Genomic DNA, 13,849 nt, shown 5'->3' on the forward strand with positions numbered 1-13,849 from the left:
TAGACGGATCAGGTATTTATATATATATATATATATATATTTATATTCCTATAAACTTACATGAAGCTTTTTCCTAATTGCATCAAGTTTCTCAGTAGCTCCTTTGAGATCATCATTGGCTTGAGACAGAGCTCGACGCTTGGGTTCTACTTCACAATAAACCTAAAAAGAGAAAGGAAAAGGTTAGTGTGCAGCTCAGGCAGGTAGTGCAATGTGACATTGTGTTCAAGGCAAGCTATTAGAGTACTATACATTTATCTCTGCGTTTTCCCCATGCATACACGCAGTGAATCAACATGGGATTTAAACTGGCTCTGCCTGACAAATAAATAAGAATATATCATTTTTATTGTTATAGCATTGTTATTCAATAGAAATGTGACCGTTTTTTGGGCAATCTATAGATTGCTAAAGAGGAGACATGGAGATTTTCTGAATGAAAAGGAAAAAAATTGAAAAAAGAAAAGGAAAAAATAAATAAAGATTATCAAACAATCTAAATGGAAATAGTATGAAATTAGTACCTCATAGTATTTAACTATATTAATGACCCAGGCGCAGAGACCAGCTGCAGCCAATGACTTTGTGCGAACAAAATCAGGATTAAAAATGGGATTATTCAGGTACTGCTCCTTCGCCACTTTAAGGCAATTTTCGTGAATATGTTCCTTGTCGTAGTTTATTAAAGCTTGCAGAAAATCATCAACCTGCAATAATTAATCACATGATGAATACATCCAAATAGCAAACCAATACAAACTCTTTTGATCAATATACTAATACGAATATTAAACAAGAAATATTACATACTGCATTTTTCTTAACAGCTATAATCAGTTCCTGTTTAGAAGTAGTTGGGAACGATCTCCTCCACACTGTGGAGAAAGAGAGATCCACCCTGACAACTGCTGCATGTAGTGTTTCAAGGAGTGGATTGCTTTCCTCAGCTCAGCTCAGAAGGGGAAAGACAAACTTTTATTCTTATAGCCCATATCCCTAAAAATCCAGGCATGTTAAATAGGGCTTTTTGGTATTCCCTACCCTAACTTACCAATTTTCATTGTAAGAGCCCCATTTATTAATCTTTACCCACAGTCACATAAAGATCAGAAGCCTGACCCTTTTTTCATTCCTTTCCATTAGAACATTTTTTTATAAATTCACAAGATCTGTAACCTACATATATGTCAAAGGCACATGGTCCAGGGTAAGGTTTTAGAAACACCTATTAGGTGGAGGACAACACAGGTACTATGGGCCAGATTCAGATACAATTACGTTGCTCCACGGCAGCGTAACATATCTGATTTACGTTACACCGCCGCAGGTTTACAGCGTAAGTGCCTGATTCACAAAGCACTTACCTGTAAACTTGCGGCGGTGTAACGTAAATGCACTCGGCACAAGCCCGCCCAATTCAAATGGGGCGGGCACCATTTAATTTAGGCGCTTTCCCGCGCCGAACGTACTGCGCATGCTCCGTCGGGTAAATTACCCGACGTGCATTGCGCTAAATGACGTCGCACGGACATCATTTGTTTAGACGTTAATGTAAATGGCGTCCAGCGCCATTCACGGACGGCTTACGCAAACGACGTGATTTTTTTAATTTCGACGCGGGAACGACGGCCATACTTAACATGGCTTAGAACACCTAGGGCTCAGCCCTAATTTTACGCGGCGTAACTCGACCGAAACGACGTAAAGTTAGATCGACGGCAGCGCGGACGTTCGGGAATCGCCGTAACTAGTCATTTGCATATTCTACTCCGACCGCAATGGCCTCGCCACCTAGCGGCCGGCCTAGCATTGCATCCTTAAGATCCGACAGTGTAATTCAATTACACCTGTCGGATCTTTTGGCTATCTATGCGTAACTGATTCTATGAATCAGTCGCATAGTTAGGATGGCCGTAACACAGAGATACGTATCTCTTCTGTGAATCTGGCCCTATCTATACAGAACATGAACAAGGTCATTGACAAAAGGGGTAGCCCTCTACTGGACCCTTGTAGAGTATATACCCCACATCAGGAAGGTATTATCACTACATGCCCGGCTCCAGGGGTACAGCTTATCTGCAACGTTCATGACTTCATCTGGCATAGAATGATCAGTTTCAGGGCTCGATTAACAAAAGGTGGTAGGGGAGAGGCACAAGGTAACGTGTGTCCCTTAATGAAATGGAAAATAATTAGGACTAATGAAGAAGATAGCCAATAGTCTGATCCTTTTTTTATTTATTTTTTACCTGAGACACAGAGTTGTGGATGGACAACTACATACTACATACACTATACTTCATACAATCCAGTAAGTTACAAGAGGGAGATTCCTGTAACTGTGAGTTCCCCCAGTACTGTCAACCACTTGACAGTAGGGTATGGCAACATGATACTGCTGCATCAGCAGGAAATTCATGCATGGCTTGCGCATACTATAGTGTTTGCAATCTTCACTTCCACCTTTCTGCTAATGTGTCAGTGCTTTGGAGAGTGATCCCCGTTGCTTGCAGGTTCCCTCTCTGTTTCAAACTCAGAGTCAGAAGCTTATAAACAGTATGGAGCCTTAATCACTAAGTGACTGATACTGTGATATGCATACCTTGAAGCCAATTAAACTACTGACTTTTAGCTATCCTGGATGGAGGTGTTTTTTTATGCTAATCTGCGTACAGCATAGGCTGTCATAAGTGACTACTGTATATGGTTACATGGATACTACTTTGAACTTTTCAGCTATAGAATATGTTTCAGTATATGTGCTCTATATTCTGCATGTAGTTTTCATATAAAATTGCTTCACATCCGCTCCAAAGAAATTTCCTTGCTTCAGCGCTTTTTTATAACACGTGCTTACACAGACTACAACTAATTAATCATTCATGAAGACATGTTATATGCTTTACATGTTATTTCATTTTTTTTCTGTGCTTGGTTCTTTTTTTTGCTGTGTTTGCTTGATGTTGGCGGGTTATCGTGTGCAGCAATTAGGGGGTGACAACAATGTCAAGAAATTTTAACCACATAATAAGATTTTTTTAAGGCTGGGGTCTTAATTCATGATTTTTTTGTATTGTGTGTGTGTGTGTGTTTCAATAAACATTTATATTTTTGTATCTATCCTTTAAACCATTTATTGTCTCCAGTTTCCTGATTCTTCTGTAACTTCTTAACATTGAGAGGGTGTTACTAGCTGTGTCTGCATCACATCCTAGAGATCTGGACTCTGGCCACTGCTCTATTTTTCCTATAACCTCTCACAAAAGCTCCATTTTGTGGGCAGCTTCATAAGCATGGATAGTGATACTTTTGTTTTAAAACATAGAGCCATATAGCAGCAGTTCCCTCCATATCCTTTGTCTTTTATTTTGAAATCATGCCTGGTTTAGCAGTCTAAGATGCAGAATATCTAAAGTCATGGAAGTATGCCAAGCAAGGTAGACTGAAATGTATGCTTCAAAGGAAGACCTAATTCATGATTCACATAAGGCAGATATTCAGGCATAGCAGATCCTGGAGATGCCGGGAGCAGAAGGGGCCCCATGTGTCTTAGGTATACAAGTGGTTATTGTACAGTCCAGTCTGGTGTGGCTATGAATGCAACCTCCAGTCCACAACCTGACATGCCAGCACTAGACTGTACTCAACATCAACCCTCCTCAGCTAGAGGAAGCATGAAACAAATACTTGCTACAGACCCTATGATGGACCTGCAGTTTGTTGTGTTCCAGGCTACGGCTGAGAGGGACACTGTAGACCGCAGGGCTGTGGCTGAGAGGGAGGCCACAGAGCAAAAGGGAAGCTGCCTGCCAGCATGACCTGGAGATGTCTAAGTCCATAAAGAGTGGTAGGATAAGTCCCTTTTTCCTCTGAGCATGGGGAAGCACTTTTGGCTGTGAGTTAAATTTCCAGTCATGTGTCAAAGATTGTAATTTATTTGCTATCCTTTGAAATAAAAACATGTCATCGGTTACATCTGCACACAGATGCAGTGGGCAAGTTATTTGATGCCAGGGCTGAGAAGCAAAGCCCTTGAGGTCTACGTGGAATTGTCAACTGAGAAGGATGTCGATTTTAAGAGCATAAAGAACACTATAATGACAATAAATGAACTGACCCCAGAAGAATACCGCCAGAAATTTAGGTTGCAGGAAAAGGGACTTGCAGACTCTGAAGATGTAGTAAGCCACCTACGTACCACATTTCAGCACTGGATTAAAATACTGAAAAAAGATTACTATGAGTCCCTGTAGATCCAGGATCACCTCCTACATGTCTCTGCTACAGAAGTCTTTTAGTTTGTGATGTAGAATGTGCCTCAGGCCTCGTACACACGACAGAGTTTCTCGGCAGAATTCACAGAGAAACTCGGTCAAACCCGGATTCTGCCGAGAAACTCTGTCGTCTATACACTTTTGGCCCGATGGAGCCGCCGAGGAACTCGTCGAGAAAATAGAGAACATGTTCTCTATTTTCTCGTTGTTCTATGGGAGAAGGCGGCCCGCCGAGCTCCTCGGCGGCTTCATCCCTGAACTCACCGAGGAACTCGACGTGTTTGGCACGTCTAGTTCCTCGGCCGTGTGTACGGGGCCTCAGTCTGTCAAAATAGCAGCAGAAATAGCAGATACCTACATAAACACTTGGGTATCTGACCACCATGGGGATCCTCCTAATGGCTGTAAAAAAAAAAAAAAAATACCAAATAGCAACCCATGCCACACCTGGGAGACAAGTCTCCTAGCAACTGGCACCTAGAGCTCCATGTAACATACCGGCATGAGCTGATGCCCACAGGTGCTACACTTGTGGCAAGCCAGAACATTCTGTCTGGAGGAGAAAAAGACAACTTCACCTGGTCAGTTGGCCAGGACCCATTTCTCTGTGCGGTTTGTAAGTGGGAAAGCAAGAGTCCACAATACAAACCTACAACCCTGTCATTGTGAGCAACTAAACCATTACTGGCTTTCAAGACAGAGGATCAAATGTCCTGAAGTTGCACCTTTTCACCTCGAGCTGGTGGAAAAAGAACTTTATACAGGGGAAATTTCTTACTTTTGTTGGAGTTGGGGGAACCTGTAGTGGGATTAAAGAGGTCAGAGTCTCAGGTAAGATTTTCACCCCCATGCTGCTAGGCACAGATCTGGGAACTCTTGTCTTTTACTATGTGCCTTCTGACACCCAGGATTCACCAACCAGACCCTCTGGACATGCCAAAGGGTGACAACTTGGGGAAGGACATGTTAAGTGAGTTGGAGATGCACAGTTCTCCTAAGGTTTTATAGCAGGAGAATGGTACCCATAACCCCTTTCCTTGCTCTGACCCAGTGGATTTTGTCCCTGCCAAGCCTCAGTTGCTATCATAGTTCACTACAGGACAGTTTGCTGGGCCTTGTAATTCCACATATGAGCAAGCACTGCAAACAAATCCAAGTAAGGGAAAGCTCTGGACCTAGCTTCCAGGTCTCCGCCAGATGAAGAGAAACACAGGATTTACTGGGACAATTCAAAGCTGTACACTGAGAATGTGCCCACCTCAGGTAGTGGGGCAAAAATGTACCAGAAAAAATTAGGGGACACTTGTTGAAGGTGGTGCATTACATTTTCCTAGTTGGTCACTAGAATGGAAGTCAAAAGACCAAGGACCAAGTGGTGCAGAATTATTTCTGGCCTAACAGGCCAGTTATTATCAGTCCTGTGTTACCTACCAGCAGTTTGGCAAGCCAGGATGTCAATATCACTGGGCCACTAGACATCCTCATCAGTTCAGGCAAACAATGCATCTTTACTAGTGGACTTTGCCAGCCAATACCCAGGGGCACTATCCTCCCTCAGGGTGGACAACGTTGAGGACGATTTGATAGGAATCATGAGAGTGGGGTTCCCTGCAAAGCTCTTCAAAGCCCACAGTTGTCTGACCTAAATGAAGCTTTCTGTTGGAAAATACAGATGCCACATATGATGGCTAGTCCTTACCACCCCCAAACAAACAACCTGTGCTTGTGTTTCAAGGGGAGTTTGAAACAATGCAAATATTTGTGGAATGACAGGAAAGGGGCTGGGAATTAGATTTGACTCACCTGCTGTTTGCCTATGGAGAGGTGCCCCAGGAGTCCACAGGCTTTTTACCACTTGAACTCTATATGGGAGGCAGGAGAAAGGACCCTAAGGTCTACTCTGACAGACTTAGTAGGGCAAGATTGCTGTTCTGTGGTGAACTATGTATTAAGGTTCTGGGAGAATATAACACACATGCAGGCCAAGCACAAATGATGGTGTGACTACAATGCCAGAGACCGGGCATACAATGCGGGACACTCCCTTTGTGGCAGAACAAACTATGGGCAGTAAAGGAGGGTCCATATCCAATCACAAAGAATGAATGATGTCACTTATGGGGTAAGTTTGGGGGAAGGAGTTAGAACATAGAAAGCTTTCCATGTAACATGCTAAAGTTAGACCAGTAGTTCTGGTCCCCAAAAAAGGATCAGACAACAAGGTTTAGTGCGGATTACACAAAACTGAATGGTACTGCTAATGCCTACCCTATTCCCAGATTTAATAAACTGCTGGATAAATTGGTGGCTGCCTGCTATCTAACAATTATGGACCAGAGCAGAGGGTACTGACACATTTTGAGCACCCGAGGCTCAGGAAGAATTAGCCCTCAACACCCCTTGCATCTTTTTTTTTTCAAATATTGAATAAAGAATGTGGAGATCCACATTTTATTTTAATTTTTTTCTGCACAACCAACCTGCTGTATCTAAAATCACATACAATTACAAGCAGGTCTACAACTGACTAATATACCTATAAGGATTTTTTCTGAGCTGTATGTTCTGCTTCAAACGAAAAGTGGCAACAAGATAGCAACTGGAAGTTTTCTGGCATTGCTAGACAAGAAGTACATGTTTGAAAATATTGTATGCCACAACAATAACTTTGTTTTACATGTCTTCTGTCCTTTTATCTACTTGCAACATTTGCATATTTATGCTTGAATGCCCTTTAAAACAACTTTTACTTAAGCCAAAGTATAACCTGTGCTTAGTGACCTTTTTACGAATCTTCCCTTTTTCTTGCTTAAAACCTGTTCCAGAAAAAAACAAGTTACCCAGTCAGTTAGCGCTGAAAAAGGCTTGGATTAGAAGCAATTTTGATGATGGTGCCCAGATCTTTTATCACATCTTGTAATTTGACAGGCCTTAGCCAAACTAGATGTAGGTAATCAAGAAGAAATTTTTTAAGTTTTAGGCCAAATGTTTTTCCCCATCTGAAGCTCAATATAGACATTTAGCCAGATTCAGAGAAAGACTGGCTTAATTTTGTGCAGGCGTAGCGTAGCGCATTTACGCTACGCCGCTGTAAGTCAGAGACGCAAGTGCTGTATTCACAAAGCAGTTACGGTGGCGTAGCGTAAATGGGCCGGCGTAAGCGCGCCTAATTCAAATTGTGAAGAGGTGGGTGTGTTTTATGCAAATAAACCATGACCCCACGTAAATGACGTTTTGAACGAACGGCGCATGTGCCGTCCATGGACGTATCCCAGTGCGCATGCCCCAAATTACGCTGCAAGGACTTATTGGTTTAGACGTGAACGTAAATTACGTCCAGCCCCATTCACGGACGACTTACACAAACGACGTAAAAATTTCAAAATTCGACGCGGGAACAGCTATTTGTTGGACTAACTTTATGCCTGAAAACGCCTTACGTAAACGGCGTAACTTTACTGCGACGAGCAAGCGTACGTTCGTGAATAGGCGTATCTCGCTGATTTACGCATTCTAGGCTTAAATCAGCGTTCACGCCCCTAGCGGCCGGCCTAAATAGAAAGCTAAGATATGACGGCGCAAGCCGTCGTATCTTAGCTAGATTTAAGTGTATCTCATTTTGAGAATACACTTAAAGATACGATGGCTTAGATTCAGAGTTACGACGGCGTATCTACTGATACGCCGGCGTAAAGCTCTCTGAATCTGGCCAATTGGCCCGGATTCACAAAGCACTTACGCCGACATATCTCGAGATACGCCGCGTAAGTGTAAATATGCACCGTCGTATCTATGCGCCGTGCCCATAAACTGGGATAAGCCTAAAAATAGGCTTCATCCAACCGACGTAACTTTACTACGCCGGCGTATCGTGGGCGCATATTTACGCTGGCCACAAGTGGCGCTCCCATTGATTTTCTATGCACATATGCAAATGAGGGAGATACGCCGATTCGAGCGTAGATACGAACGTTGTTGCGCCCCCGGCGCATTATATCCGCGGTTTGCGTAAGTCGTACGTCCGGCGTAAAGTTATTGCCCATATAGGAGGCGCAACTCATGCAAAGGTATGGACCAGGGAACACAGCCGTCGTATTTTACGTAGTTTACGTAGTACGTGAATATGGCTAGGCGTAGGTTACGTCCACATCGTAGGCAGTGATTCAACGTATCTTAGGCAGTTGTTTCGACGTGATTCTGAGCATGCGCACTTCATTTTACTAGTACTTTTTTAAGTACTTCTATGGCGCTTGGCCCATCATTAACATGGGGTCACGCCTCATTAGCATGGCTCACGCCCACTTCCACCTACGCTGGCTTACGCCGAGGAAACCCAGCGTAGATTTGAGAGCGAGTGGGAGCAAGTGCATTGTGAATACTGTGCTTGCCTCTCTGTGCTGCGTCGGCGTAGCGTATATTCGATACGCTACGCCGGCATAAATATGCGCCAATGTATGTGAATCCGGGCCTTTGTGTAAGGATCTGTCCTTGTTTATGGGTTAGTTGTACAATGAATGTGCTCCTTCAATCAGTCAGTTGAGTCGTGCAAGTACTGTTTTAGGTCCAGGTCAGACTCACGACAGGCAGATGTTGGAGAGCCGTCTACCTCATTTATAGCCAGTAATTGCATGAGTACTCAAGCAAATGCTCTGATACCTGAAACCGATGTGATTCGAGCCAATACAAAATGAATGGGTTCAAATCTCACTGCAAAGAATCGCATGCTAGTCATAATAACTTCAGCCTGGGTTCACAGAGGAGTGGTGCGGGAAACTGCATGCGATTCGGACAGGAATTGCACCGCACTCCTGTTCAAATCTCATGGGATTCTTTGCAGTGGGATTTGAGCCCATTCATTTTGTCCGGGCTTTAATCACATCGCAAACGTATCGGCGAGTACTTGAATGAAAGTATCGGTACTTTTACTCACTGGTAAAATAAAATGGTATCGGTGCAACCCTAATGGCCAGCTTTAAACAGGAAACAAAAACACAGCAAACAAGCACAACATTTTAATGTTATGATATGTTAGAGTAAGTATGGATTGCAAAATGTTCTTTAAAAGGCAAAAAAATATTTAGTACAGTATATCACATTGATAAATCCTAATGCACACATTTTACCTTCCCCATGGAGACCTTGCAAGCTTTCCAGCTTTTGTCTTTAGGCACTTTTCCACGAGGGGCAAGCAGCACCATCACTGCCGCAGTAACGTTAATAACAGGATTTGGTGGATTCGGAAATGTTTTCAGCTCAGTAAGGTTTGTCTAAATGGTGAGAAGATAAGGGCAGCAATATTATGGATTGTGTGAACAGATTTCATACTTCATCATTTAATTTTTATTTTTTTTACATGGACACCTTTTTTTTGTGCGTCCAAGTCATTGTAAAAGGAGAATGTACTTTAATTAGGAGTGGGACATTCATTTACAAAGGGTGTGGTTATAGAGGCATATCATTAACCTATTGTACAATTTAATTTTTAAATACTCTATGTACAGAAAGATTTATCATAATAAGGACAGAAAGAAAGCTAAGAAGGAATTGTTTATGAATAAAAAATGTATGTATTTGTTTAGCTAGCTGGTCATACATGACTTCTGCTGAATCAGTTGAAATATGAGCATAGGTAGCCCCTTTCAGGACCACCCAGCTCAACAAAAGCCAGCTTAAAAATCGAAGGAGCTGGGTGGAAAATGATCAGCCAAATAGTGACTGCATCCAATCAGATACAGTCATTCAGACAGCCATGGCTGCTGCTGTGTAAATAGGTTGTCAATCAGAGGAGAGTCTCTCTTCTGTTTTGTGTGGATGGGGGAGCTGAGTGACTTGCCTCTTTCGGGGCTGAACAAGAGAATTTGTAGTCCGTACAAGGAATTTAAAGTACAGCAATCTAAGAATTCCTGTAGAGAACACAGTGATCAAAACCAATTACACTGCAGATACATTTGGCATAAACTATTTAGAAAATATAATTTGACACTGACCATTCTGAGTACTGCCACTCTTGTTGTGATTGCTGATGGGTTGTAGGCTTTGGTTTCAAAAAGCGGAAAGCTGGAAATCTCCTGCATATATGTAGTGGGGGATTATACACTGATCACCAATGTAAGGGGAAATTTACACTGATAATCAATGTAAGAGAATAATTTCTACACTGATCAGCAATGTGAGGGGGCCCTACCACCAATGTAAGGGAGAAATTTCTACACTGATCACCAATATAGGGGGAATTTAAAATGACCACCAGTGTAATGGGGAATTTGCACTGACCACCAATTTTAGGGGGGCCCTACACTGATCAGCGTTGTAATTGGAAATTTACACTGACCACTGTTGTAAAGAGGGACTATACTCTGACTACCAATGTAAGGATGAATGTATACAGACAACCAATGTTAAGGGGGGGATTTCTACATTGACCACCAATGTAAGGGGAAATTTACATTGACAATCAATGTAAGAGGGAATTTCCACTGACAACCAATGTAAGGGGAAATTACTACATCGACCACAATGTAAGGTGACATTTACACTGACAACCAATGTAAGGGGGGATATCCACACTGACCCCAAACATAATGGGGACATTTTCTTTTAATTCAAATTTGTTTAATAAGAAAAACATAAAAAAGGTACAGCATGCAGGTTCATAGCATTAAAAAAGGGTATCCGTCTTAACAATTAAACTTTTCAGGAGACGAAATACAAAGAGCAAGAACAACCAATATTCCACAACAGCAGTCAGATACAGTATTGCAATACTAAACAACAGAAACTGTCTAAGGTGAGTCGTGAACAATCAATTAAGTCATAGAATGGTACCTTTGGAATACAGAGTCATAGAGGAAGGCATCTATAGCTGAGACCAATAAACATGACAAGCATACACTAGCCACCAATGTCATAGAGACATTTACACTCACCTGTTATGTACTGTAACAGTAATACTTACAGTGACACTCGCCCCTCCCCCATTACCAATCTCTGCATTCTTTTCCATCCCCTCTCAGCACACCTTTGCATCCTAAATCCTTCTGCTAACCTCTGTACTACAAATCCCTCTATATTCAACTCTGTACCCCAAACCCCTCCTATGCTTACTTCTGCACCCCAAACCCCATCTCTACTGATTCCTGCACTCCAACCCTCTTCTCTGTTTAACTCTGCACCCTAAACTATTCCTCTGCACCGCAACCCCCAAGGCCTGGTAAACTCTTATATTTACCATATATTTACCATACAAATGCCATTTTCTCATTTTAACTTGCTCATACACAGACATATAAATCGAAAAAAAGGAAAAGTCATTTGCATTTTGGCACCAAAATTTATCATTATTTTTTTGCCAAGTATGTGGGACAGGAAACGCTCTATGAAAGATGCCTCCCTGATGAGCAGAAGAAAAGAGAGTTCTGGTCATGGGAAAATACAATTGAATTCTTGTAAAACATCAGTTAGACATCTTTAAACCCCACACATTATCTTGTCAGGCGTTGTTAAATCACAGCTCCTACTGAGAAGCAAAGCGTTCTGTTTACTGCTAAAGCGCCAGTTATCTCAGCCATAATGCTGACAATTATCTATTGTACTGAGTGGTAAATATTTTATGTATTACATATATCTCATTTAATGCCTCAGTTTTGTGCCCTTAAAGACAACTCCAGACAAATCTTTAAAATGCCCTATAATCTGCTAGTGTAATGAAGACTCATGTAATAATGCTTCTGTTTAACTAGCTTAAAGTGGAGGTTCACCCGGAAATGACAAATTTTAACATTAGATTCATGCTAATTTTGTCTAGGGGAATCGGCTAGTTTTTTTAAAATCAAAGCAGTACTTACCGTTTTAGAGAGCGATCTTCTCCGCCGCTTCCGGGTATGGGCTGCGGGACTGGGCATTCCTATTTGATTGACAGTCTTCCGACAGGCTTCCGACAGTTGCATCCATCGCGTCACGATTTTCCGAAAGTAGCCGAATGTCGGTGCGCAGGGGCCGTATAGAGCCGCACCGACATTTGGCTTCTTTCGGCTACTAGTGACGCGATGGATGCGACCGTCGGAAGACTGTCATTTAAGAAGGAACGCCCAGTCCTGAAGACCATACCCGGAAGCGGCGGAGAAGATCGCTCTCTAAAACGGTAAGTACAGCTTTGATTTTAAAAAAACTACCCGATTCCCCTAGACAAAATGAGCATCAATCTAAGGTTAAAAATTTTTTTTAGGGTGAACTCCCGCTTTAATTACCTGAAATCGGTCCTATATAAAGTTTCCACAGGCCAGCTGAAAGATGAAATCAGGTTTGCAGTAGAAGTGCCTACTCCACTTGATAATGATTAGAGAGCAGAGCTCAGTAGGAGCTTGTTAGAGAGGGTAAGTGCAGAATATGAAACAACAAGGGTGGACGGATCACAGGAATATGCAATATGTAATATGTATCACTTTACAAATACATATGCAGGTAGATAATACATATGCAGATAGATATGCCTCTTAGCAGTGCTTTTACCGTAGTTCTATAACTGTGACAAAAACCTCTGATAAAATACTAAAGGTTTATTTTGCTGAAGCATGTAAATATCTAAAATGAAAAGGTCCACTCATAGAAAACTGACAATTCCATTTTGGGTGGATGCCGAAATGTTGAAGTATCTATTGGCACCTGAGATAATACCTCTGAGATTCTGTACTTGAGGTGTCATAGATAGAAATGGGGGGGGGGGGGGTTCCTACTCTGAATAAAGGATCGTCCATACACTTTATATTACAGAGAATGCAGAGCAAAACTTGATCCGGGAGTCCTGTAAAACCGTCTGCCTCACAAACTTTAAGGTTAAATTGAACTGGTTATCTGTATACCATTTGTGCTAACAATTCATGCTGTGGATATTCTGCAGAAATCTTATGATACCTGAACCCACACAGCTCTCTATCAGGATACTCCAGTCCTGCCAACACAAAGCTATGGGATGCATAGCCTTATGACTCTAAATAACAATGAATTAACATCCTTACCAGAGCCAAGTATCATGCAATTACTTACCTTGTTAAGAGTATTAAGTGCTTCTGTGGCGGCAACTAATGCTGGCTCAGCTTTCATTAGATCATCCTCACAGTCCTTCTGTTTTACAGACACTTCTAATTGTATCGATACAACCTAGAAGTTAAACAGTTATTCTCTTTCTGCATCAATGATTGCCATGGTCAACAATGTAAATAGTGCCTGCAACATTGAATGCCCTATGGTCTTCTAAGTTGCCTACTGACTACAAGTTACATCTCTATATAGTTAAAGGTAGAGTAACACTATCACTCCGCAGAGCTGAAAACAGTAGTTTTGATTTAAGTTTATAACCTGATGTTTAATATAAATTTAACATTTGTACAAAAATGTTATTTCACAAACATTTAAAGAGAAACGTAAGCCAGAATTTTAATGAACTGGGAAAGGGATAAAATGCTGCCTGCATTCTAGCTAGAGATATTCCTCCCATTGTCCCAGTGCTGGGGGTCAGCAGGACAGGAAGTGACGGCCGTAATAATCTGTTAGCAGTCCAAAATGTCAAAGGCGAG

General features: G+C 41.9%; 1 protein-coding gene across 1 annotated transcript in view; it reads right to left on the minus strand.

Annotated features, from left to right (window-relative positions):
• Positions 1-13,849, minus strand: part of DNAH11 (dynein axonemal heavy chain 11) — a 376,413-nt gene that overhangs the window by 99,333 nt on the left and 263,231 nt on the right. Inside the window, exons 59-62 of the mRNA XM_040352802.1 lie at positions 13,320-13,433; positions 9,401-9,544; positions 525-707; positions 61-162 (exon numbers count right to left, since the gene is read on the minus strand). Coding sequence (XP_040208736.1) covers positions 61-162; positions 525-707; positions 9,401-9,544; positions 13,320-13,433 — 543 coding nt within the window. The remainder of the gene's footprint in view (positions 1-60; positions 163-524; positions 708-9,400; positions 9,545-13,319; positions 13,434-13,849) is intronic.

This window comes from Rana temporaria, chromosome 5 (assembly GCF_905171775.1).
Source record: "Rana temporaria chromosome 5, aRanTem1.1, whole genome shotgun sequence".
Classification (NCBI taxonomy): domain Eukaryota; kingdom Metazoa; phylum Chordata; class Amphibia; order Anura; family Ranidae; genus Rana; species Rana temporaria.